Here is a 24390-nt window from a genome sequence, read left to right as displayed (position 1 = left end):
GGAAGGAGCCCGGGAGCCAGAGGCTTCTGAGAGCACCCCGTCAGCACCCGTCCCCCCTCCCAACCGCCAGTGGGCTGTGAGGTTCAGGAGGAACAGGCTTCTTTGCAAGCCACTGAGATCTGGGGCCTTTCCCGCTACGGCAGGGGGGTACTTGGCCTGTACAGCTGTACTTCGGTATTGCAAACCAGCAAGGTCCCGGGAAGAGGAGAGCGCAGTCACGCCCTTCTGATCCAAGCAGACATCCATGGATGTCCACACGTACCAGCTACAACAGAGCGGCTCGAAGTCACTGAACGTGATTTACCGTCTCCTGGTGCCGAATGCCACTGAATATTTTATTTTTGTACTGTGGGTTTACATATTAGAAGCGCTGCAGTACAGTAGCCATTTATCACATAGAAATAAAGCAATTACTACAAAACGAGAATTAGCAATGGCAAGGAGCGTTTCTAAGACAATTTAAGGAGCGTTTTTAGGTTCCCAGCTCGTTGGGCACCCAGTCGCTGTGTGTATGCAGCCACGTGCTCAGGCCATCCTGGCAGGCCCGACCCAGTGTCAACCAGAACTCCGTGGAGACAGGCCAGGTAACCAGATGGCCATGACGGGACGAGAGCAATCTTGCTGCTGGGGGGAATCCCAGCCGATCACCTGGGAAGCACAGCAAACCACCAAAGTACAGGCCTCTGCAGCTCGACCTTCCATCCAGCCCTCACTTATTTCAATGGATTAGGCTTATCCGTTTGAAATGTTCATAGACTAAAGACTAAAACTGGGTAGGTTGTCAGCTTCAGAAATGCATTTAGGGTTCCTACACACAGCTGGTAAAAACACGTTTCATTGGAGAACAGATCGCACCGCAGCACTTAACCCCAAACCCATACAGTTTATCCAAAATTAAGGTAAACGTCCCCCCCCAGGAATGATAGTTTTCCCCGACTGTGAATTCAACATTCCAGAATCTTCTTTTGATAGCAAGAGCGGCAGAGGGGGCAGGCATGGAAAGGAGAGCTGTCTCCCAGGGAGAACTCCTCCAGGGCAAGGAGACACGTGTGGTGAAACACATGTGAGCAGGACAGGAGGACCATCTCTCGGGAAGGCTGGCCGCAGAGCATCTCCACCGGGTCCTGGCGACAGTCGCCGCTGGTGGGGAGCGGGGTGAGACAGATGGGACACTCATGGGTCTCCCGGTGCAGAGCCTGCAGCACAGGACAGGGAGTGAGTTGGTTGTGCAGGGTGTGAAGGGAAGCTTCCTGAACTTAAGGGAGAACCATATACCAAGAGACAGGGATATTCTAGAAACGAAGTCCCATCTTGTGTTACAAGAACACTAATTGCACATATACTGTTACTCTTGTGAAATATGGGAAGGGATAGTAACTCACGGCCGAAGCAATTTTTTTTTTTTAGTAATCTCTACACCCAGTGTGGGGCTCAAACTCACGACCCCAAGACAAGAGTTGCGTGTTCTTGGAGAGCCTGGGTGGCCCAGTTGGTTAAGCGTCCAACTTCAGCTCAGGTCAGGATCCCATGGTTCATGAGTTTGAGCCCCGAGTCGGGCTCCATGCTGCCAGTGTGGAACTTGCTTGGGATTCTCTCTCCCTCTCTCTGACCCTCCCTGCTTGTGCGCTCTCGCTCTCTCTCTCTCTCTCTCTCTCTCTCAAATAAACTTAAAAAAAAAAAAAAAAAAAAGAGTCGCATGCTCTTCTGACTGAGCCAGCCAGGTGCCCATGTGATAAGCAATTTTAAAACAAACAAAAATACTTTATAAAATACTGAACATTAATGACATAGATTTCCTTTTAATTAAGCAATAAAGAGTAGTCCTTTTCAAAACCCTTGACCCTGGGTAGCTGCCGAACTTTCTTTATAGATTTTCCTATTTTCATCATTTTCTAAGTAAGTTTTTCCTCTGTTGAATTCAGTGTCCCTTTCTTCCATGGCCACTACAGATGCAAGAGGAGGGCAGGCCCGGGCTTGAAGGAAAACCAGGAAAGTAACACGTGGGGCGGTGTTTCCCCTGTGGTGTTCTCACTGCTCACAAAAAGGCATCATCAAAGCAGTTTCCGGCTGAAGGGCCTTGACCTCACCCCAGACTGGACCACGAAGGTTCGAGGACCGCCCCCCGCCCCCTCCCGCCGGTTCAGGCACAGCCAGGGCTGGAAGCACGGATCTGGCACCCCCAGGTCCCCAGGGCTCCCCTCTAATGTCACCCAGACTCCTGGGGGCTCTGCCGCTTCCGGTTAGTGACCAAGCCTACCTGGACGTGGATCTTCTCCCAGTCGCCGTCTGTGAGCTCGTGGCCACACCTGTCCTCCAGCTGCTGAAGAACACTTCGGTTTATGGCCAGGCAGCGGTCGATTTCCGAAAACAGCTCTTCTATGTGTGTGCCGTAGGAGCACAGCATGCGGCGGCTGATTTCTGTGAACTGGAAAGGACACGGGAGGCAGCGGGCTAACGCCGGGTGAAATTCCACACGGAGGCGGAAGGGAAGCCTCGTCTTGAATTCTCACGGCCTTGTTTTGCTCACTTTCCTCAGGTCTCCACCTTTGAATGAGACCTTTTAGGGGAGCGCCTGGGGGCTCAGTCCGTTAAGCATCTGACCCTTGATTCCGACTTAGGCCATGATCTCAGGGTTCGTGAATTTGAGCCCAGTGTCGGGCTCTGGGCTGACAGTGAGTGCAGAGCCTGCTTGGGATTCTCTGTCTCCCTCTCTCTCTGCCCCTCCCCGGCTCACGCTGTCTCTCCCTGTCTCTCTGCTCCTCCCCTCCCTCTCTCTCAAAAAACCAAACATTTAAATAAAAGACTTTTGGGGGAAACAGACATACAGATGTTTACCTAACAGAGCCATGTTCGGGTAGTTTATGCAAAGAGATTCACAAAGGTTCACCTGGTTGTAAATCTTGGTGGTTGCTAACAAGGACTACGCTGTAACTAAAAGTTGCGAAGACGTAAGAGGGCAAAGGAAGTGGAGAGGAGAGAGGCATTAGAATCGCTCAGGATTAGTGCCACTGTGGCCTGCCCCGCAGCCTTCGCTCCTGTGCTCAAGCCGGCCCTCACCTCGCTGGCTGCCACAGGGCCCGAGGGCCAGCGACACTGGAGGCGGTGCTCTTGCCAGCCCTCTGCCCCCAGCTGCCTTCCCCCTGGGGCTGCATGTTATGAACGATCATTTTAGCGTGACCATTAAAAAAAAAAAAAAAAAAAAAGAAATCCAAGGGAAAGAGTATCCCTCCTGGTAAACTCCTTAGGCATTCTGCCTTTCTCACCAAGCCCTAACATCATCATTTGAAAACTCCCATTGCCTGAGGACCTCAAAAATCTCTTTATGGGGGGTAATCAATTTATGGACAGTTGCACACCCCCTTGCTACGGATCTTTAGGACTTAGTTTAAAATTCCGTTTCCCTTGCTAGTCTGCCGTATGGAGGCAGCATTTTATCTCCAACTTTAAGGTGGTTTGCTTTTGAAGGTATTGTCCTTGGAGTTCTCTAAGGCCCCTCCCCTGCTCAGTTCTTTTTATAAAGTACTACTTTTTAATATAAAGTACTGCGTTTTTGATACAAAAGGACTTAGAAACACAGTGATCTCGGGACGCATGGTTTTAGCTGGCTGTGGGGTGATGTGCTCTCGCCTTCTGATGGCAGCGAGCTGGACTCGCCGGGGGGAAGCAAAGCCATTAGACGTGCGTTTGCAGCTGGAATTTGCTCAGATCCGACGAGTAGGAGGGGGCACGCCTAGATGCTGCGGGAGTCACAGGGACTCGCGGTATGCTCGTTTGTGAGCCATTACTTGGTAGCACGTGCTAACTTGCAAAGTAGCTTAACATGACATCCTTCGCTCTCCTCTCCTCCCCTGGACTCTGCTTGGCCGTGTGCGGACTTGGCAATATTTACTGTGTGATTCTCCCGGATTTCTCCAAAGTGAGGAATCTTCAGCTTTTCTGTACACGCTCTTCCGTCAAGATGCCATTGCTCCTTTTCAAAAAGGGAAAGCCGTAGAAATTTTGGTTTATTACAAGTCTAACGTGTCTAAATCTTTCGTGGGGTTTTTAGTGAGACAGCTGTTTTGCTGGTGTTTTCATTACAGTAGTTCGGGTTTTAGACGGCTTGCCCATCTTCTCATAAGTCCTGCATGATTTTCCAGGAACAAACACATTGGGAGCAAAGCCCCGATAGAAGAGCGATTTCGTGATTGCAGAGGGCTCGTTACATCTCGTTAGAGGTGCTTGGAAGGGAGAATAGTTTCATGTTTCCAGTTAGATTGTGGAGATCTGGATTATTAGAGTAAGGGGAAAGGCAAAGACCAGAAACAACTAGGGCAGGGCTGGGGGCAGAGCGAATGGTTCCTATCAGAGAGTTTTGGGGAAGAACCCTCACGCATGCCGGTGGCAGCGTAAACTGGGGCAGCCGCTGTGGGAAACGGTACGGAGGCTCCTCGAAAGGTCAAAATGCCGTCTGAGCCGATAGTTCCACTGCTGGGTATTTGCCCAAAGAAAATGAAAACGCCAATTTGAGAAGATACACGCCCCGCTGTGTTTACTGCGGCATTGTTCTGTGCTCGCTTCGGCAGCACATATACTGCGGCATTGTTCACGGAAGCCGAGACGCCGAAGCAGCCCAGGTGTCCATCCACGGGCGAGTGGATAAAGAAGACGTAACATACAGACACTGACACACGCACAGGAGTATCACACAGCCATAAAGAGGACGGGACAACATGGATGTACCTAGGGAGTAGCGTGCCGAGCAAAGTAAGTCAGATTGAGAAAGATGCCGTGCGATTTTACCCGTGTGTAGAATCTAAAAAACGTGAACATCCCGAGGGGAGGGGGCAGGGGGAGGGGCAAAACTGGGGCGGGGTGGGGGGAGGGCCAGATGGAGTCTCCTCATTATGGGATGAACGAATCCCGGGAAGAAAAGGCCGGCGTGGGGGATGCCGCCACCGATGCCGTGGCGGTCTCGTGCGGTGACAGATGGCAGTTACACGTGTGGAGAGCAAGGCATGACGACGCACACGCTTGTGCAGTCGCCACTTTGCACGCTGTGTGTCGACTCTACTCAAATTAGAAGAAGGGGTTTTGGCGACAGGACTGTACTTGCTCTCGTTGTTTTCCTTTCCGTTGTCTTCTCAAGACAGTGTGCGATGCGCTTAGAAAAAGCCCTTTTCGTGAAATTGTTTTTAGAACTCTCTAAAAGGTAAGACCCGGGCCTGGCTGCTCTGGGTCACCCCCGTCCTGCGGAAACGTAACACGAACCCTAGACTTGGAGGAACCACGCTTTGTAAAGTCCTTGAAAAGGTGAAGTTAATTGTAATATCTTGCTTTACCCGACATATCCAAGATGTTATCATTTCAAAGACGTATCGCGTGAGTAACCATTAACGAGACGCTTTATTCTTTTCTCTTGTTCAGTCTTTGAGATCCTGAGCGTGTCTAGCACGTGTCGATTTGGCCTCCCTGGCCTCACGTCAGGGACTCGACAAGCGCCAGAGGCTTGTGGCTGCCGGGACTGGACAGCACGGCCTGAGGGCTCGTGGGGGCGTTCGTTCGCCGGGAAGAACCGCGTCGGTGCCGATCGCAGCGCCCGAGGCTCGGAGAGCTAGCTCACCTGGGGCCGTAGCAGTGGCTGCTTGTAAGATACTTGCAGGCTGCTCTGAGTAGCAATGGAATCGCCTGGGCCAGGGGGTGACGCTGGTGGCCGCCACCCGCCTGCCCTCTTGCCGTTCCCCCCCCCCCCCCCCAGTGCAGAGCTGTCTTCAGAGGTTGCCGTCTCATCTGGAAACCGTGACTGCCATCCCTCCTGTGCCAGGTGAGGCCGCGCGGCATAGGTCTTCCACGTGGGAGTGGGGTCTCGGGGCCCCGGGGACGGCGGGGGACGGTGCCCGCATCCTACCGGCCGGCACGCCGCACTCGTGGGTGGCACCGAGGCTCCTACTTTCGGTCACTGAAGTTTGGGGGGCATTTGCTCCAGCAGTTGGAGGCGTCCTGGTCGAGGGACCCATGCGGTCCGTCCCGTGTCTTCGGGCTTGGTGAGGCAAACTGAGCCTATCGGAATCTCAGAGACAATTAGGTGTGATGCGGGGGACACATCCTGGATGCGCGGGACTTCCAGCTTTCGAGTGTTCTGGTCTGTGGACGTCTCGTGTGTCCCTGATGTGGACCGACCCGGCTGAACACAGTGTTTAAGTCACCTCCGGGGCTGCTTCTCCAAGGTCAGACCTCACAAGGTGCCCGCAGGGGTGTGGTGTGCCCTCTGATTCTTCTTCTCCCTCCCACAAGACGACGAGGGGACACGCAGGAAGGGAGGGGTGGCTGTGGTGAGTGAGCCCGCGCCGGCCTTCGTCCCCGGGTGTTACAAGGATGAGCGCCGAGGGTCAGGGAAGGGCCACGCTGTGCCACGACAGGCGTCCGCATGGCTGACGGTTGAATCTTCCAGGCACTTGTGTTTCGGGGGTTTGTTTGCAATTGCTTTTTAGCCATACAGACGCCCCCGAACTTACAGCAGTTTGACTTTAAAGTTTTCAACCTTACGATGGTGTGGAAGTGGTACACACTCAGTAGAAACCATATTTGGAATTTCGAATTTCAATATTTTCCCAGGGCTGGTGACGGGCGTTCTGATCCTCCCCCGTGATGCCGGGCGGTGGCCGCGGCTCCCAGTAGCCACGCGATCACGAGGGTCAACAGCCGACACACCGACCGCCGTCCGCACCCGCACAGCCATTCCCGTCCCTCTCAGTGCAGTCTTCCATGTATCACAGGAGATACTCGACACTTTGTTGTAAAAGAGGCTTGCGTTAGACGATTCTGCCCAACCGTAGGCCAACGTGAACGTTCCGAGCACAGTCAAGGCGGGCTGAGCTAAGCTGGGCTCTTGGGTCGGTTAGGTGTACCGAATGCATTTTTGACTTAATGATGTTTTTGACGTACGATGGGTTTACGGAGACCTGGTGCCATCGTAAATCAGGGCTGAGAGGCCCGGAGGAACATGCTCTTCTCTTTAGCAATCACGTTCTCTTCCACACCGACTGTAATCGTCACTGTGACTTACGTTCGTCAGCAGGCCGTGTCTCCTAGGGCCTTGAGTTTTATTTCCTTTGTGTTTTGGCCTTTTCACTATTTGATAACCTCTATACAAATGACTGAGAGTAGGCGTGTCCCTACCATGTAAAAGGGAGAATTCCTCGGAAATCTGTATGACCGCCTTCAACTTCATATTGCACAGTCCGTGTGCCCTGGGAGTGAGTTCTCTTGAAGTGAGAGCGATTCCTCATACATACTTGGAATGTAAGATCTTTTCTTCCTCCAAAATTATGCCTCAGAAAAAAAAGGGGTCACATTCTATACCAGACCTTACAAAAGATTTCGGGTTATAAGGCATGTTCTCAAATTATTTCGAGCACAGAAGTGCTGTCTGGAGAAGGTGCACGAGTGTGAGAGTGGTTGATTTGGGTGCCGATTCTCAAGCCTGGTCCTGGGAGCAGCGGCACCCCCGGGAGTCTCAGCCCTACCCCCGACCTGGGGCTCGGAACCTGGGGGCCACAGATAGCTGCATCTGAACTGTCTCTCCGGAGACGGAGGGCTGCTGTCACGGAAGTCACCCGCTTACTTTTAAGCGTCAAAGTTATTTAACACAGCTTTCTTTATCAGACCTGGGAGTGTGAGTGCCCGACTCCAGGTGTTAAGGTATCACTGTGAGCTGTCAGAGGTCACTTCAGAGGGCAACAGAATAAATGTGGAGGCCACACACACACTTATATTATCGTGTATGTTGTATGTGATAACAGACATACGTGTATCTTCCCAGGATGGCTGAAGGAGTCCCCACTGTTCTGACACATCGATGACTTCTCACAGCTTGAGATAAAGCACGGTAGATGGAAACAGAGGGGACAGCTCTGAACAGCTGTGTCTGGTGACTCCCCAGTGGCCCTGGTGAGGACAACCCCAAGTGTCACCTCCCCAGGCCAACCTCCTCCTGCCCTCAGTGCCCTTGGCACATGCCTCATTGCCTTTATTGCTACAAACTTGGGGGCTGGGGGTGCTGTGCCTCACACTGATGACGCCCTGTGGTGTTTTTCAAGGGTTTTCAAACACGTTTACATTTCTCAAGGGCCTGGGATGTGCCCTGACCACGGCAGGCTCTCCCTCAGCACTTGCTGAAAACATGGCCCGGCCAGTCTTGCAGATGCGGTGAGTAAATCTGGGGGGGATGGATCTTTTTTTTTTTTTTAATTTGTTTTGTTTTTTTTTTTGAGAGAGACGGAGGGCGAGCAGCGGAGGGACAGAGACAGAGGGACACGCAGAATCCGAAGCAGGTTCCAGGCTCTGAGCTGTCAGCACAGAGCCTGACGCGGGGCTTGAACTCACAGATCATGAGATCATGACCTGAGCCGAAGTCGGACACTTAACTGACTGAGCCACCCAGGCGCCCCTCAGTAGGCCAATCTTAATGCTAACTGGTGCCATATAGCAAAACAGTAAATAAATGCTTAGGATATGTTATAATATGTGAGAATTACAAACTAATTCTATACTCAAATGTTGACCTTACAACAGATACTGAGTATAGAAGAAATATACTGCTTTAGTAATATTCCATAAGTTTTGATATGTATTTTGCTGTCAGTTCAGTTCAAAATATTTTCTAATTTCCATTGTAATTTCTTCTTTACCAAGGGGTTATTTAGAACTGTTTCTGTATTTCCAAGTGTGTGAGATATCTCTAGTTATTTAAAAATTATTTTAAATTTCTAGCTTATGTACACTGTGGTCAGAGACCATGATGTACACATTTAATTTTTTTAATGTTTATTATTTTTGAGAGAGAAAGACAGAGTGCAAGCAGGGGAGGGGCAGAGAGAGGGAGACACAGAATCCGAAGCAGGCTCCAGGCTCCGAGCTGTCAGCACAGAGCCCGACGCGGGGCTCGAACTCATGAACCGTGAGATCATGACCTGAGCTGAGCCGAAGTCAGATGCTTAACCAAAGGAGCCACGCAGGTGCCCCTCTATGTTTTAAATGCCTTATGCTATGATGAGAATTTCTGTGGTCAGTTTTTATAAGTGATGTATTTGTATTTTGAAGGAGTGCGTGTGCCACAGGTCCTGGGTGTCACTGTCCCCAGTGCCTTTGCTTCATATCTGCTTTGTCTGATGTCAGCACCCCAGATTTTCCTGTCGTTTTCTGTGTGTGTGTGTGTCTATGCACCCATTCTTACATACCTTATTCTTGTTCTCACACATAATAGCCCCTTCGAAGTCATGTGACGGGGCTTGTGCTGACCGATCCATCCAGCGGGACGTGGGTCCGTCCTGTTCTGTATTTTCGAGTTGTCTTGCCATTGGCTTACTTTTCTCTCTGCTCTTTTCTTCCGCTGACATTTCTCTCTCTTTTTCTCTCTGCTAATTTGAAGGTTAAAACTCCATTTCAGTTCTTTCAGCAGTCACCCTACAAATGTATATTAAAATGAGTAACGTCTGAGGTCAGTCGCAATTTTCACCCCGCCACGTAAGCGAGGGTCCCCGAGCACGTTAGCGGGGGATTCTGTGTGTTCAAGCTGTCTCTAGCTCTCTTTTACGCTAGAAGACGTTAGTGGTCCTGCTTTACAGAGTCTGTGCCTGTTAGGTTCGTCCACATTTTTACCACCTTGTACTTCACCCTTCTTGCATCTTGGAACCTGGGATCATTTTCTTTCTTCCTGAAAGGCACCTTTCAGAATCTCCTCTAGTGAAGGCATTTTTGTCTGAAACTGTCTTTCCTTTGCCTCTCTTTTTTCTTTTTTATTTTGTTAAGTAATCTCTATGCCCAGAGTGGGGCTTGAACTCACAACCCTGGGGTCAGGAGTCACCTGCTCTTCCGACCGAGCCAGCCGGACGCCCTGCCATGCTTCTCGCTGGAACCCTCCTTTGGTGTGTGTGGCATTCAAGGCTGTTAGTGCCTCACGCAAGTCCCAAAGGTGCTGTGCTCAGTCTTCCGGCTTCTGCCATCACTTCTGAGAAGGCTGTAGTTTCACTAGACATGCCCTTCTTCTTTAGTGTTTTAATCACGCTGGGGATCCTGGGGCTTCTGAAGGCTGTGCATCATTCCCATGTGCAAAATTCGTAGCCTGTCCGCTTCAAGCTGCCGCCCCGTCCCCATGCTCTTCCGCTCCTGAATTCTGGTTCCTGGACACGGCCTTCATGTCCTGTTTTTGGCGCGTCACATCTAAGTGGCTTCCTTGCAGCCACTTAGATGGGAGGCGACGGCACAGAAGGAAGGGGGGACACGAGGACATCCAGGGTCCCTTCCCTGCCATGCGCCGAGGGCTCAGACCCCGTTTTATTGGACAATTTATCTGTGTGGGTAAGCGTTAGATATACACGTATGAGGCAGGAGACGCACACTGTGTACTTTTGGAGGTTCCACACGTGAACTAAATGCTTTCGTGTTTGCGCTTAAAATTAGCCTCGCACAGCATAAAATTTAAGCTAATAATTGAAACATTCTTCTTTGCTTGGAACAACATTTAATAGCAGACAAAAGACACCAGGGCAGAACGAGGGGTGGGCAGGCAGCCGGGTAGTGGCCGGCGAGGAACAAGGGTCCCGGTGGTCCCGGACTGCGCCAGCCCAGCCCTTTGCTGAGTGCCCTCAGCTCAGCAAGGGCCGGCGGCTGCTCCCCACCCTGCCCCTGTGCTCCCGGGAGCTGCTCCCCATCCCGTCTGTGTCTGCACCCCCATCTCTACCTGCCCCGAACCCCGTGCTCCCCATTTCACTTCCTGTCCCCTCCATTTCTTTGTATTTCTGTGACACTCGCTACTTTTTGAAGTTGACGTTAACGACACAAGTTACTGTTGTCTCTCCCGGGGAAGGTGGGTGCAGCAGAGAGGGGCCCCCCTCAAGGAGCTGGCCCTGGGGATCTGGGGGGCAGGGAGGGACCTGGACGGGTTTTGTAAAGCACAGAACCGCAGGCATCGGTCACTGGAAGCCATCTGGAGTGCTGTGCCCCACAGTGTGATTTAATTTATATTTCATATCTACTGGCCTGCCTAACAGATGTAATGTCATTTTCACACTTGTTAACAAATCACACTTTCTTGCTTCGGTGAAATTAAAAGCATTTCATAAATGAGAAAAGTAACAATTCCTTTTATGTGTAATGGTGGTTAAGGACTATTAAAATGCAGCGTCTTCAATCTGGGCTGAATAACTTTACCGTGGAGTGTCTGCGTGCCGCACGATTAACGGGCCGGGAGCGTGGCCGTCCCACGGTGCACACGGGGCCAGCCCCGGACCCAGGTGCCCGTGTGCAGGAAGGCAGGGTGGGAACAAGGGGAGCCCGGTGGGGGGGGGCGGGCTCAGAGTTAGAGGGGAACAGGGTGTGTGCGGGGCGGGGCGTCTGACAGCTTCGAGGGAGGCAGCAGGTGGGAACGAGGGGGCGGGGCCCTGTGTGGTGGGAGGAGCCCGGGCTGCCTCCAGCTCTCCTCTGATGCCCGAGTGGCCTTCTGGGAGCACTGCCCTCACCACCTCTGCCTTGATCCCCAACCCCCCATCCTGGGCCTGTCTGGAGGCCGAGGTCCCCTGGGGCCTCTCATTACTTCCCCGTAGGAATTTCCCAGCCGGCCAAAGTCGCTGACAGAGTCCCATGAATGACTGTCACGTTCCCCTGTTTCCATGACTCCCCTGCTCGAATGACTCCTGAAGACCGCGAGGACGCCCGGCGTGCGTGGGCTCATAGCAAATGAGCTCGCGCTCAACTCTCGAGAGCACTTCCGGCCCCTCCCGGGCACCTGCCATCGGCTTGGAGGCTCTCATCCCTTCTGGGTGTATTTCTCAGCACCTGGAAGGAGCTCCTCACACTCAGGGACGAATCTGATTCGCGCCGAGGCCCTTCGCATTCATTAAAAAAAAACTGATTTGTTTGTAGATTAGAAAGGAGGACACCTATATCCCCCAACGTACAGATTCTGAAGGGGTGTAGCAAAATATCTTTTTTGGGATTTAAAAAAAGGAACAAGGCCAATGAGGAATGATTTTGAAGCTGCTTCCAACTACCAAGATTCAGCAAGCTTGGCGTTTAGCTTACGATCATACCATTGACATTAGCTTGTTAATACATACACTGCAGATCCTTCAGTATGTATCTACGGCAAATGTCTAAAAGTGAACCGGTGTGACCTTATTCTTGTAGCTTCACACATTCAAAGCCAGCAAGGGTGATATTGCCAAGTTAAATCACCGTGTACTTATCCACCACCTATTGTGGCCAATTCAGAGCCACGTCCGAAGTGTAGCTATGATTAACTATTTCTTAAATCTCGAATTCTTATGTGTTCAGTGTCCTTCTTTACTTCCTTCCTGTTATTAGGGTCAGATGCCCTTAGTAATTGAAAGGGCAAGAACTGGCCAAAAAAAAAAAAAAAAAGACAATTGAGTTCTAGTTTTTAAACCAATGGTTAATATTATTCACTCGACAGGAACAAAATGTATAAAATATTCCACTTTAAAGAGAGTGAATGTCTTCATACATTTTTCCTTTCAAGTCTCATACTTCAGATATTGGATAAATCAACTAAGAGTTCAGGTTATTGATATGCAAAGCAATTACTGGTCATTTACCAGTAACATTACTGGCTAAACATTAAAAACAATCTACTAACAAAAGTACCCAGGTGAACTTTGTCTGCCCGGGAGGCCTCTCTAAGTGATCCGTCTGGATGTCAGCAAATTGCTTACTAATGTGTTGACTTATGACCACCCTCAAAAGCAAAATGAAAAGGCTGGAATTTACAGCATATCAATGAATCAGTTGATAAGCTTTTACTGGTTTAATATCCTCCCAGTCTTGCTGCTTGGAGCCACTTCAAGTTAGCAACAGAATGTTTGCCGTCTCCGTGTGATAAAGGCAGTCACAGGACTAAACAAACTTTAAGACCATTATGCTGTTTGGTGAGATGTAAATGAAAAAAGTAAGGGAAATCTCATGTAGGAGGGTGTGGGAGCGGGCAGCCCCCAAAGTCAACCACAGCATCTGACAAATCACTAAGCTTACTTTTTTAAACAACGGTCAGGACTTTTAGCTTGGGCGGAGATAATATAATGCATTTGAAAAGTTTTAATTGCAGCAATAAAAGACCATCCCTCAATTGTACGACATGTGCTAGCAGAATTTCTAGATAAGGATCAAAGGCCTCAAGGACCAACCACTGCCTTCTGGGCAACACTGGGGCTTTCTGTTCACACCGGGGACAGGAGCACAGCGGCTTTCCTGACCTTTCCGGGCGGCTCTGATCTGAGTTCACTGAGCTTTGTTGCAAGAGAGCCCCAGGACTGCTGCGCTGTCCCCGGCGGTGCCAGCTTCATTCTCTGACACTCTCGGGGACAAAACCCAACGTTTGATCCGTTCTGTTCTTTCCACAACCTATTTAAAAGAGCCCACATTGTAACACGACATCACTTGGCTCTGGGTCAGTTGGGAATGTGCCGGTGATATTTTTTTAAAGCAAGGCGAATCTGCAAAAAAAAAGGGATTCTCAGCGTATGGAAGCATTAACATTTGTAGAAAGACCACCTCTTTATTGATCGGTCAACACCCAACTGGTGCACAGAAACTAAAGGAGAGGTCTCGTTAATCCCCCGCAACAGAGGAAGGAGCACGCAAGGCCGCAATTCTGTTACAGGTAAGAGAGGTCAGTTTGTAAAAACAGAATGACCTGAGCTCACCTAATCCACGGTATTAAACGCATACCCATCTCGGCGAGATCTTGAAGCTTGAGACGAAACAGGCGCTTCCTCATTTATTGTGTCTCGAATGTCACACTGCAGTCCCTCTTTGCCTTCCTTTCCTATCGAGTGCAGACTTCTTTCTCCCTGAGGACAGCATATACTTCCTGCACAGTTGGCTCTGTAGGCTCTCCAGCTTCTAGATTTCAAACATGCCACCTCTCACCGTTCGCGGACAGGCAGCTCCGTGCACCCTCGGGTCGTGGGCAGGGCAGTAAGCGAACAGGCCTCTGAAAAGGCACAGGCGTCACAAGGCAGCACCGAAAGGCGAAAGGCGAGCCTCTGTCGGAAAACCTGGCATTTCTGGAATGTCACTGACTACATTACAAAGCTACAAAGTGAGGCTCCCACCCAGAGGAGACTTGATTAAGTCATTGTTCGTTCTGGCTTTGGAATTTGCTTTTTCTAAAGAGGGGATTACTAGGAAAACTCCTGAAGCTGGACCTGAGCACACCCGCTTAGCTCTGGGAGCGCACATGCTTAGCTCTGGAACGCCGGCAGGAGGGGTGATGAGCGACCAAGACCAGGAGTTGTATTTTTATGTCAAATATCTTCATCTGAGCTTTCTAGATTTTAAAGCTGCATATTACTGGGCAAGCTTATGTTCAACAAAATACTTTTATAGGTATTTCAAGGAAAACACTCAGTTCAAAATTTTTTTTTAACTAAAACATACAAGTTTGTTTCTTGACGAAAGTAATAAAATCGTTTCTCTCACAGAAAAATGCTATCTAAATATTTTTATAAAACAGTGTATCCTATCAAACCAAGACACAAGGTACCCTTATATAAAGTCCCTCTGGGTGACATGACCACTCTCTCCGCTCAGGCAGGGGCGCACGGGTGCTTCCTGGGTCTAACGTCTATTCGCCATTAGGCTGCCGTACTTCCGAACTGTGAAATATGTATTCTACTCACACGATTCATCTTTAAAAGGGCACAGTAGTCGGAACCCCCAAACTTTAACATACGTATAAGCAAATATTCCAAGGTTCAAATAAACTTCAAATAAAGATGATCGTTTGCTTGTCAGCAAAGACATCTGCTGAATTGTTGCAGACCAGGCTGGAGAGAGCAGGAAAGCCACCGCGTCTAACTGCTGCGCAGGAGACGGGGCTCTCTGAGGACGGTCACCCGCTGCACACGACACCCCAGGACGTACTCTTCTTGTAACTGGAAGTTTACCCCTTTGACCAACGTCCCCCCACCTCACACCCTCCCCCCAGCCCCCGGCAACCACCGTGCTGTTTCTGTGAGTCCGACTTTTTCAGATTCCACGTGTAGGAGACATCATGTGCTATTTGTTGTTGACTGACTTCACTTAGCACAATGCCCTTAGAGGCTCCTCTGTGTCATCACAAATAGGATTTCTTTTTTTCAACGGACATGCATGTTGTTTCCATGTCTTGGCTGCTGTGAATAACGCAGCTCTGTCTCCAAGATACTGACTTCGATTCCTTCAGATGAGCACCCAGAAGTGGGATTGCTGGGTCATATTCTATTTTTAATTTCCTTTAAAAACTTTTAATGTTTATTTAGCTTTGAGAGAGTGAGAGCGAGCAGGGGGAGAGGCGGAAAGAGAGACAGAAAATCTGAAGCAGGCTCAGCGTTGTCACTGCAAAGCCCAACACGGAGCTCGAACCCACGAACCGCGAGATCATGACCTGAGCCGAAGTCGGACGCTTAGCCGACTGAGCCACCCGGGGCCCCCCCGTGTTTAATTTTCTGAGGAGCCTCCGTCCTGTTTGCCACAGAGGTTGCATCAATTTATACTCCCACCAGCAGTGCACAAGGCCTCCCTTTCGTCCGCATTCGCACCGACACTTGTTACGTCTTGTCTTTTTCATCACTGCCGCTCTGACAGGTGCGAGGCGCTCTTCTCTGGTTCGATTTGCATTTTCCCTGATGCTGATGATGAGCATCTCTTCGTGTGTTCGCGTGCCCCTCAGCCACCTGGATGTCTTCTTTGGAAAAGTGTCTGTTTAGCTCCTCTGCCTATTTTTTAATCAGATTTTTTGGGTTTTACGAGTTCTTTATGTGTTTTGGATATGAATTAATCCCTTATCAGATCTGACGAGCAAATATTTTCTCCCATTCACTGCCTTTTCACTGCGTTGACTGTTTTCCTTGCTGTGTGCAGAGACTTTCTAGTTTTACACAGTCCCATGTATTTATTTTTGCTTTTGTTGTTATATCCAGAAAACCACTGCCAAAAACGTATGTCAAGGAGACTTTTCCTGGGTTTCTTCTAGAAATTTTGTGGTGTCAGGTCTTAAATTTAAGTCTTTAATCCATTTTGAGTTAATTTGTTATATTCTCTTGATGAACTCACCCCAACTAGATAACTAACATTATCTAGTTACCTTTTTTGTTTCTTGTTATAGCTTTTGAGTTACAGTCTGTTTTGTCAGATGAGAAGCATGGGCGTCCCCATTCTCTTTGGGCTTCCGTGCACACAGAGTACTTTCTCTGCCCCTTCATTTGGAGCTTGTGTGTCCTTGCAGCGAGTCTCGCGGGCTGTGTATAGTTCATCTTTTCTTAGTCCGTCTAGCCATTTCTCGCCTTTGGGTTGGAGAAGTGACCTGTTGTTTGACAGCTCTTTTTGTGGTTCCTTGTTCCTTTCCTCCTCTCTTGTTGCTTTTCTTTGTGAATTGATTTCCCACAGGGGTGTGCTCTGACCCTCTTCATTCTCTCCTGGTGGGTTTCGCTTTGGGGTTATCACAAGCCTTGTTAAGACCTTGTATAGATGTAACAATCTATTTTACACTGATAAGAACCTAGCTTCCATCCCAGACAAAACCTCCACCCTTTACTGCCCCCATTTTATGTTTTTGATGTCACAGTTGACCTCTTCTTATATTGTGTAGTCATCAACAAACTATTGTACCTATCGTTATCTGTAATACTTTTGTCTTCTAATCTAGACAGTTAAGAGTTTAACACCCACCGCATTACAGTGTTAGAGGAATCTGGACGCGCCCGCGCGCCTACTTTTGCTGCTGTGTTGTGTGCAGCGATACACGTTCACGTCGCTCATTAGCACCCTTTCGTGTCAGCTCGAGGAAGAGCTGGTGGCATTTCTTGTGAGGCTGGCCTAGTGCTGAGGACCCCCCTCAGTCTGGTCTGTCTCCTTCATCTCTGAAGCACACCTTTGCCAGGCAGAGTGTTCTCCATTGGAGGATCTGCCTTTCAGCACCTGGAATATTTCGTCCTGCTCTCTCCTGGCCTCCGAGGTCTCCATCGAGAGACCTGCTGACAGCCTCATGGGTATTCCCTTGTGAGTGTGGTTTTTCTCCTGCTGCTTTTAAGATTCTTTGGTTTTTGAGTTTTATTAGAATGTGTTTTTTGGGGAAGATCTCTTTAAATTGCGTTTGTTTGGTGACTTCATCAACTTGACTATCCAAATCTTTCGCCAACTTGGGAAGTTCTCAGTCACTATTTCTCTGTGCTACCTCCTCTCTCCTCTGAGACTCTCATAATTCACAGACCATTTCCTTGGACGGTATGCTTTCTTCACTTTTTTAAATTTCTTTTTGTTTTCCTCTGACTGGATAATTTCAAATTTCCTTTCTTCTAGATCACAGATTCTTCCTTCTGCTTCATCCAATCTGATGGGGATGCTTTCTATCTCTGTTCTCTGCTCCAGAACGTATTTGGTTCTTTATTGTTTCTGTCTGTTGAACTTGTCATTTTGTTCATGTATCATTTCCCCAATTTCATCAGATGCTCCGATGCTCAGATGTGTTTTTTTTAAGTTTTTAAATTTTATTTTTGAGAGAGAGAGAGAGTGGGGGAGGGGCAGAGACAGGGAGGGAGACACAGAATCCGAAGCAGGCTCCAGGTTCTGAGCTGTCAGCACCGAGCCTGATGTAGGGCTTGAACCCATGAACCGTGAGATCGTGACCTGAGCCCAAGTTGGACACGTAACCGACTAAGTCACCCAGGTGCCCCTCCTTCTCACCGAGCTTCCTTCAAACGCCTATTTTGAACTCTTTCCTAGGTAAAGTGTAGCTCTCTAGGTCTTTGGGGTTGGTTATTGGAAGGTTGCTGAGATCCTTTGGTGGAATCATGTCCCCTTGGTTTTCAAGTTCCTTGTGGTCCCGTGTTGCTGTCTTCATGGCAAAGTAGCAGTTGCCTCCTGTTCTGTGCTGGCTGGCCTCAGGAAAGCAGTACCTTCTGTCACAGCCCTGCTCTGGGCTCAGAGGCTTTCTCTCCTACCCCACAGGTCTTGCTCCCTCTTGTGGCGGAATTCTTATGCTCGGATGCCTTCTCTGGATTCTGGATGGCTCCCGGCTGGGTGCTGATGGCCTTCCTTTGGCTTTCCCAATGGTGAAGCCATAGCTCAAGCCTGTGGTCTCTCCTTCACCCACAGATTGGGGCTGGCTTTCTGCATGTGCTCACTAGCTGCCTGCCAGAGCTTGCGCTCACCATCTGGAGTGTGCACAGGGAGCCAGCCACAGGGTGTAGGCAGGGCACATGTAGCACTGGGGGCCGCTTGGGGGGGATATGCAGGTGAGGCACCCCCAGGGGGGCTTCTTAATGGGGGCCACAGCACAGTCAGTAGGACCCTTGTCTCTTTCCTGCCCTCCGAGAGCCCTATCTGCTGCACTTCCAGCTTCTTTTCCCCCTACCCCCCCAAACCTCCCGTTATGCATTTCATGACTCAGTACTCGGGATGGAAGGAGGAGCCTCTCTGGCAGCATCCCATGCAGACAAGGAGGCTGGGTGCTCACTCACATGCTCTCACATTCCCCTGCAGGAGAAATCATGGGGGAGAAGACCTCTCTTGGCCCTGAGTGCCTCCTTGGGGCAGGGTGACATGGGTAAAGTCTAACTCCTCCTCTGACCCTCTCCAAAGCATTCCTGTGGGCGTCATGGAACTTTTCCTTGGGAAACCTGGACTTCACAAAGGTTCTCTTGTATGTGGGTAATTGTCTGAGGCAGTGCTCTCTGGGGGCTCAACAGACTGGCCAAAAGGGTCAAGAGCAGGTTCATGGGCCACTTTGGGGTCCACAGCTTGAACCAAAGTGTGATCCCTATTACCGGACCCATGGGCAGGCGACAGTCCTTCTGGGTCCCTTACCCTCTGGTGCTGGCTTCCACAGTTCTACAAAGGCACTCTTACCTGTGGTGGGATGCCAGACTGTTGCTGCTGATGGGTGGGGGGCGGTTACGAGTGAGGGACATTTTATGTGGCCATGTTGCTGATGTCACCCCCAGAAAAAATTTTTTTTCTGAGCAGTACTTGTACATTCCTTGTTAAGTTTAATTTTAGTTGTTAACTACTATGCAAGGGATCCTTTTCCACTGCACTTTATATCTGATTATTGTTGCTCTATAAGAAACAATTCTTGCATATTTATCGTGAATGTGAACATCTTCGAATAGTTTAGTTCTAATTCTTCAAATGATTTTATAGATTTTAAATCCATGTGTATAAACAATATATGTACTATTATATAATGCCCATAAACACCACACACACACACACACACACACACACACACTAATATTTTGTTTTCTTGTATTATTGCATTGGTAAGGATTGACTGAAGTGTGATGATAGTGGGTAACTGATCTTACATCTTTAGGGTTTCACTATCTAAAAAATGTGTTTTTAGTTTCTGATGTATGGTCTTTACTTTGATAAGGAAATGTCACCTAGCTCGTGTTTGCTGTTATTATTAGGAATGGATATTTAATTTAGTATTTTCAGTAAAGATTGAGATATGTTCATATGATTTTTCAGACTTAACAGCATGAGTTTGCATACAAGTCTTTTATCATTTTTAAATGATTTCTACACATATGGTTATGCCTCCTATTCCATGTGTCTGCATTCTGTTTTACCCGTTTTAACTCTGGTGAGACCTAGTCATTGTTAGTTTTTTAAATGCTGATGAAATTTTCATCTTCAGTTTCTTTTCCCCAAAATATCAGCTGTTGGCTTCACTTACAGTTTTACTTTTATCCTAACAAATTATTTTATCTTTCTACTTTCTACTTTCTGCATTTAAATTTTTTTAGTGTTAATCAGTATAGCTTTCTCATTTGAATGTTTAGTTCATGATCTTTCATCTTTCTTGTTTAATAATAAGTGTGCATGACACTAATCATCCTCTAAGTACAGCTTTAGCCATACACCACAGAATACTAGTGTGCTCACTGTCATGAACACAGGAACAGTGTATAATTCAGGTTCTGAATTTCCAAGTGTACTTTAATATTCATTGATTTTACTGTGATTTTCTTTTTTTTGCATATGCATCATTTATTTTTGAGCATGCTTTTATATAGGGCATTTTTATTTCATTGGATTCTAATGTGTCTGTTAGATTTTTTTCAATGTAATTCAAGTTTGTTATTTAATAGGGAAATTCATCTCAATCATGTTTGTGGTAATTATATTTTAGCCCTATCATCTTTTTTTTAAAGTTTATTTATTTATTTTGAGAGAATCAGAGACAGTGTGAGTGGGGGACAGGCAGAGAGAGAGGGAGAGAGAATCCCAAGCAGGCTCTGTGCTGCCAGCAGAGAGCCTGATGGGGGGCCCAAACCATGAAACCAAGATTCGGACGTTCAACCACCTGAGCCACCGTGGCACCCCAGCCCTATCATGTTACCTTTCCTACTCATTATCCTTTCTTGTTGCCTCTTCTTGGAAATCTTTTTATACCCCCACATACATATCTACTGTGGTCTTTATAATTGCTGTGTGGTAATCACTGTACGGATGTAGTTGGGGGCAGACTCTAGCTGCTTATGATTCCTTCTCTCTCATAATCATCGCTATAGTGAACAAAGTCATTGATACATGTTAGCAAACATGTAGATCTGTAGGGTCAATTTCTAGGGGGCTCAAAGAGAACTTTCAGCCAGAAGTACATTCTTAGTTCTGCCAATGGCTTGTAAGAATGTCCACTTTCCTCTCATTGTCATCAATATTAGATAATTATCATAATTTCCAATTCTTGCTAATCTAGTAGGTAAAACAGATTTTTTTTCATTTGAGTTTTCTTTAATTATGAGTAAGGTTGAACATCTTTTTTTAAAAGTTTTTTTTTTTTTTTACATATTTTTTTTTTTTTTTAATTTTTTTTTTTCAACGTTTATTTATTTTTGGGACAGAGAGAGACAGAGCATGAACGGGGGAGGGGCAGAGAGAGAGGGAGACACAGAATCGGAAACAGGCTCCAGGCTCTGAGCCATCAGCCCAGAGCCTGACGCGGGGCTCGAACTCACGGATCGCGAGATCGTGACCTGGCTGAAGTCGGACGCTTAACCGACTGCGCCACCCAGGCGCCCCTACATATTTATTTTTGAGAGACACAGAGAGAGCACAAGTGGGGGAGAGACAGAGAGAGAAGGAGACACAGAATCCGAAGCAGGCTCCGGGCTCCGAGCTGTCAGCACAGAGCCTGACGCGGGGCTCGAACTCACAAACTGCGAGATCATGACCTGAGCTGAAGTTGGACGCTTAACCGACTGAGCCACCCAGGTGCCCCAATTTATTTTATTTTTAATTTTTATTATTTATTTATTATTATTTTTCATGTTTATTTATTTTTGAGAGAGAGAGACAGAGAGAGAGGGAGACACAGAACCCAAAACAGGCTCCAGGCTCTGGCCTGTCAGCACAGAGCCCTATGCGGGGCTCAAACTCACAAACCACGAGATCACGACCTGAGTCGAAGTCAGGTGCTTAATCAGCTGAGCCACCCAGGTGCCTGATTACATGCTTTCTTGACTGGCTTCAGGTGAAGCATTTTTGGCATGAAAGTGCACAGGTCATGTTTTGTCCTGGCGCACTCTGCATACATTAGGAATACATAGTGTCCAGTTGTCTGGTTATTGGTAATTTCGTTTGTTGGGCTGAGATGTCTGTCAGGCCTTTCCAGTGTAAAGCCTTCTCATGCTGTTTGTAAATTATATATGATCTTTGGGATGATACTTTGAGACTGTGTGGATATCTTATCCCTTGACAGTCTTTCTTTCACCCAGTAGTTTATCGTAATTTATTGGTATGAGCTCTCCGCAGGCTATCACTTGTGTATGCGGCCGCACGGTCTGGATGCATCTATAGAATCCTGGGTAATGTGAAATTCAATAAAGTAGTTCAATGATCTTTCGGATATCACTAAAACACGTTGCATTTAAAATTATAGATTAAAATTGTAGATTAACACTTTATAGACCGTGCTTATAGCTTAGCAAGTCAGCTTGAAAAACGTAGGAGAAAATCATTAAATTGCAAGAGCCATTCAATAAGTGACTGAGAAGCGGTCTATGTAGAAAAGGACAGCCTCTGGGCTCCACCCACACAGACGTTCAAACATACAGCCGCCCCTTCTCTGCGATCTCGCTCTCCAGTTTGTTACGCGTGGTCAACCGTGGTCCCGGAACAGATGCATCATCAGAGGTCAGTGGGCGCCCAGCGCTACGTCCCACGTCACTCGCCTCCCTTCACCTTGTCACGTGGGCATTCCACCATCTCACATCATCACAAGAAAGGTGAATGCAGGACAGTAAGATATTTGAGAGAGTGACCCAGAGTCATATAACTTTTATTACAGGATATCATTATAATTGTTCTCTCAGTTATTGTTAATCTCTTACTGTGCCTAATTTATAAATTGAACTTTATCATAGGTATGTATGTATAGGAAAAAATGTGGTTTATATAGGGTTCGGTGCCATCTGTGGTTTCCAGCATCCCCCCGGGATCTTGGAACGCACCCCTCAGGGACAAGGGGGGACAACTGTTGTAAGGCATGTGCCTACATACGCAACCAGGAGCAGTGGCAGGGGGGGTGTACCTACTACGAATACACCACCTAACAGTAAATGCACATTTCATTTATTTAAAATGAGGTTTGGCAATCCTAAAATGTATATGGAACCGCAAGAGACCCCGAATAGCCAAAGCAATTTTGAAAAAGAAAAGCAAAGTTGGATGCACCGCAACCGTGTGACTTCAAGTGACATAACAAAGCTGTAGTCGTGACCACAGTCCGGGGCCGGTGCAGACGCAGACACACAGTCAGTGCGACAGAATGGAAAATCCAGACTGAGGAAAACCCACAATCATGAGGCCAATTAATCTTCAAGAAAAGAGGAAAGAATGTTCTATAGGAAAAAGACAGTTTCTTCAGCAAGTGGTGCTGGGAAAACTGGACAGCCACGTGCGAAAGAATGAAACGGGACCGCTTTCTTACACCATACGCGAAAATAAATTCCAAATGGATTGAAAACCGGGGCACCGGCGGGGCTCAGTTGGTTGAGCATCCAGCTTCAGCTCAGGTCATGACCTCATGGTTCGTGAGTTTGAGCCCCGCGTTGGGCTCTCTCTGTCAGCACGGAGCCCGCTCTGGATCCTCTGCCCGCCACCCCACCCCCACCCCCACCCCACTGCCCCTACCCTGCTCACGCTGTCTCTCTCAAAAATAAGTAAAACATAAAAAAACAAAAACAAAATGGATTAAAGACCTAAATATAAGACCTGAAACCATAAAAATCCTAGAGGAGACCATAGGCAGCAATGTCTCTGTCATCGGCCGTAGCGATACTTTCCTAGATATGTCTCCTGAGGCAAAGGAAACAAAAGCAAAAATAAACTATTGCGACTACATCAAAATAAAAAGTTTCTGCATGGCGAAAGAAACAGCAAAACTAGAAAACAACCTACAAATGGCAGAAGATATTTGCAAATGGCTTATCTGATAAAGGGCTAGTGTCCAAAATATATGGAGAACTTACATAAGTCAACACCAAAAAACCCCGAATAATCCAATCAAAAGACGGCACAAGACATGAACAGACATTTCTCCAAGGAAGACATGCTGATGGCCAACAGAAACGGAAGATGCTCATCGTCACCGTCGGGGAAATGCAAACCGAAACTGCAGGGAGACATCACTTCGCACCTGCCACAACGGCTGACGTCAAACACACAAGAAACAGCAAGTGTTGGCGAGCGTGTGGAGAAACGGGAACCCTCTTGCGCGGCTGGTGGGCATGCAAACTGGTGCAGCCGCTCTGGAAGACAGTATGGAGGTTCCTCGAAAAGTTAAAAAGAGAAGCACCCCAGGACCCAGTAATTACACTACTGGCGATTTACCCAAAGAACACAAAAACACTAACTCAAAGGGATACACACACCCCTGTTGACTGCAGCGTTATTTACAGTAGCCAAATTAGGGAAGCGGCCCAAGTGTCCATCAACTAATGAATGGATAAAGACGTGGTATATATACACAATAGAATATTACTCAGGCATAAAAAATGTAATCTTGACATGTGCAACAACATGGATAGATCTAGAGAGTACAATGCTAAGCAAGTCAGTCAGAGAAAGACAAATACCATAGGACTTCACTCTTATGTGGAATCGAAGAAACAAAGCAAATGAGCAAAGGAAAAGAGAGACAGAGAGACAAACCAAGATACAGACTCTTAACTACAGAGAACACACTGATGGTCACCAAAGAGGAGGTGGGTGGGGGATAGGGAAACAGGTGATGGGGGATTAAGGATGCACTTGTGATGAGCACCGGGTGATGTGGTGTTGAATCACTACATTGTACACCTGGAACATATTACACTGTGTGTTAAATAACTGGGATTAACATTTAAA

General features: G+C 47.9%; 1 protein-coding gene across 2 annotated transcripts in view; it reads right to left on the bottom strand.

The window, feature by feature from the left end:
* Window positions 1-944: 944 nt before the first annotated feature.
* Window positions 945-24390, bottom strand: part of RNF32 (ring finger protein 32) — a 34904-nt gene continuing 11458 nt past the window's right edge. The window contains exons 7-9 of one of the 2 annotated variants that reach the window (XM_047097663.1): window positions 2258-2425; window positions 1139-1196; window positions 945-1087 (exon numbers count right to left, since the gene is read on the bottom strand). In XM_047097663.1, the coding sequence (XP_046953619.1) occupies window positions 945-1087; window positions 1139-1196; window positions 2258-2425 (369 nt within the window). Of the gene's footprint in view, window positions 1197-2257; window positions 2426-24390 lie in introns of both variants that reach the window. The other variant, XM_047097664.1, reaches the window with a different exon arrangement.

This window comes from Lynx rufus, unplaced genomic scaffold, assembly GCF_022079265.1.
Source record: "Lynx rufus isolate CCGP_SWC_20201006 ecotype Redwood Valley unplaced genomic scaffold, mLynRuf1.p SCAF_4, whole genome shotgun sequence".
Taxonomy (NCBI): Eukaryota; Metazoa; Chordata; class Mammalia; order Carnivora; family Felidae; genus Lynx; species Lynx rufus.
The sequence above is the reverse complement of the archived record's forward strand: the minus strand, read 5'-3'. Positions and strand labels throughout refer to the sequence as shown.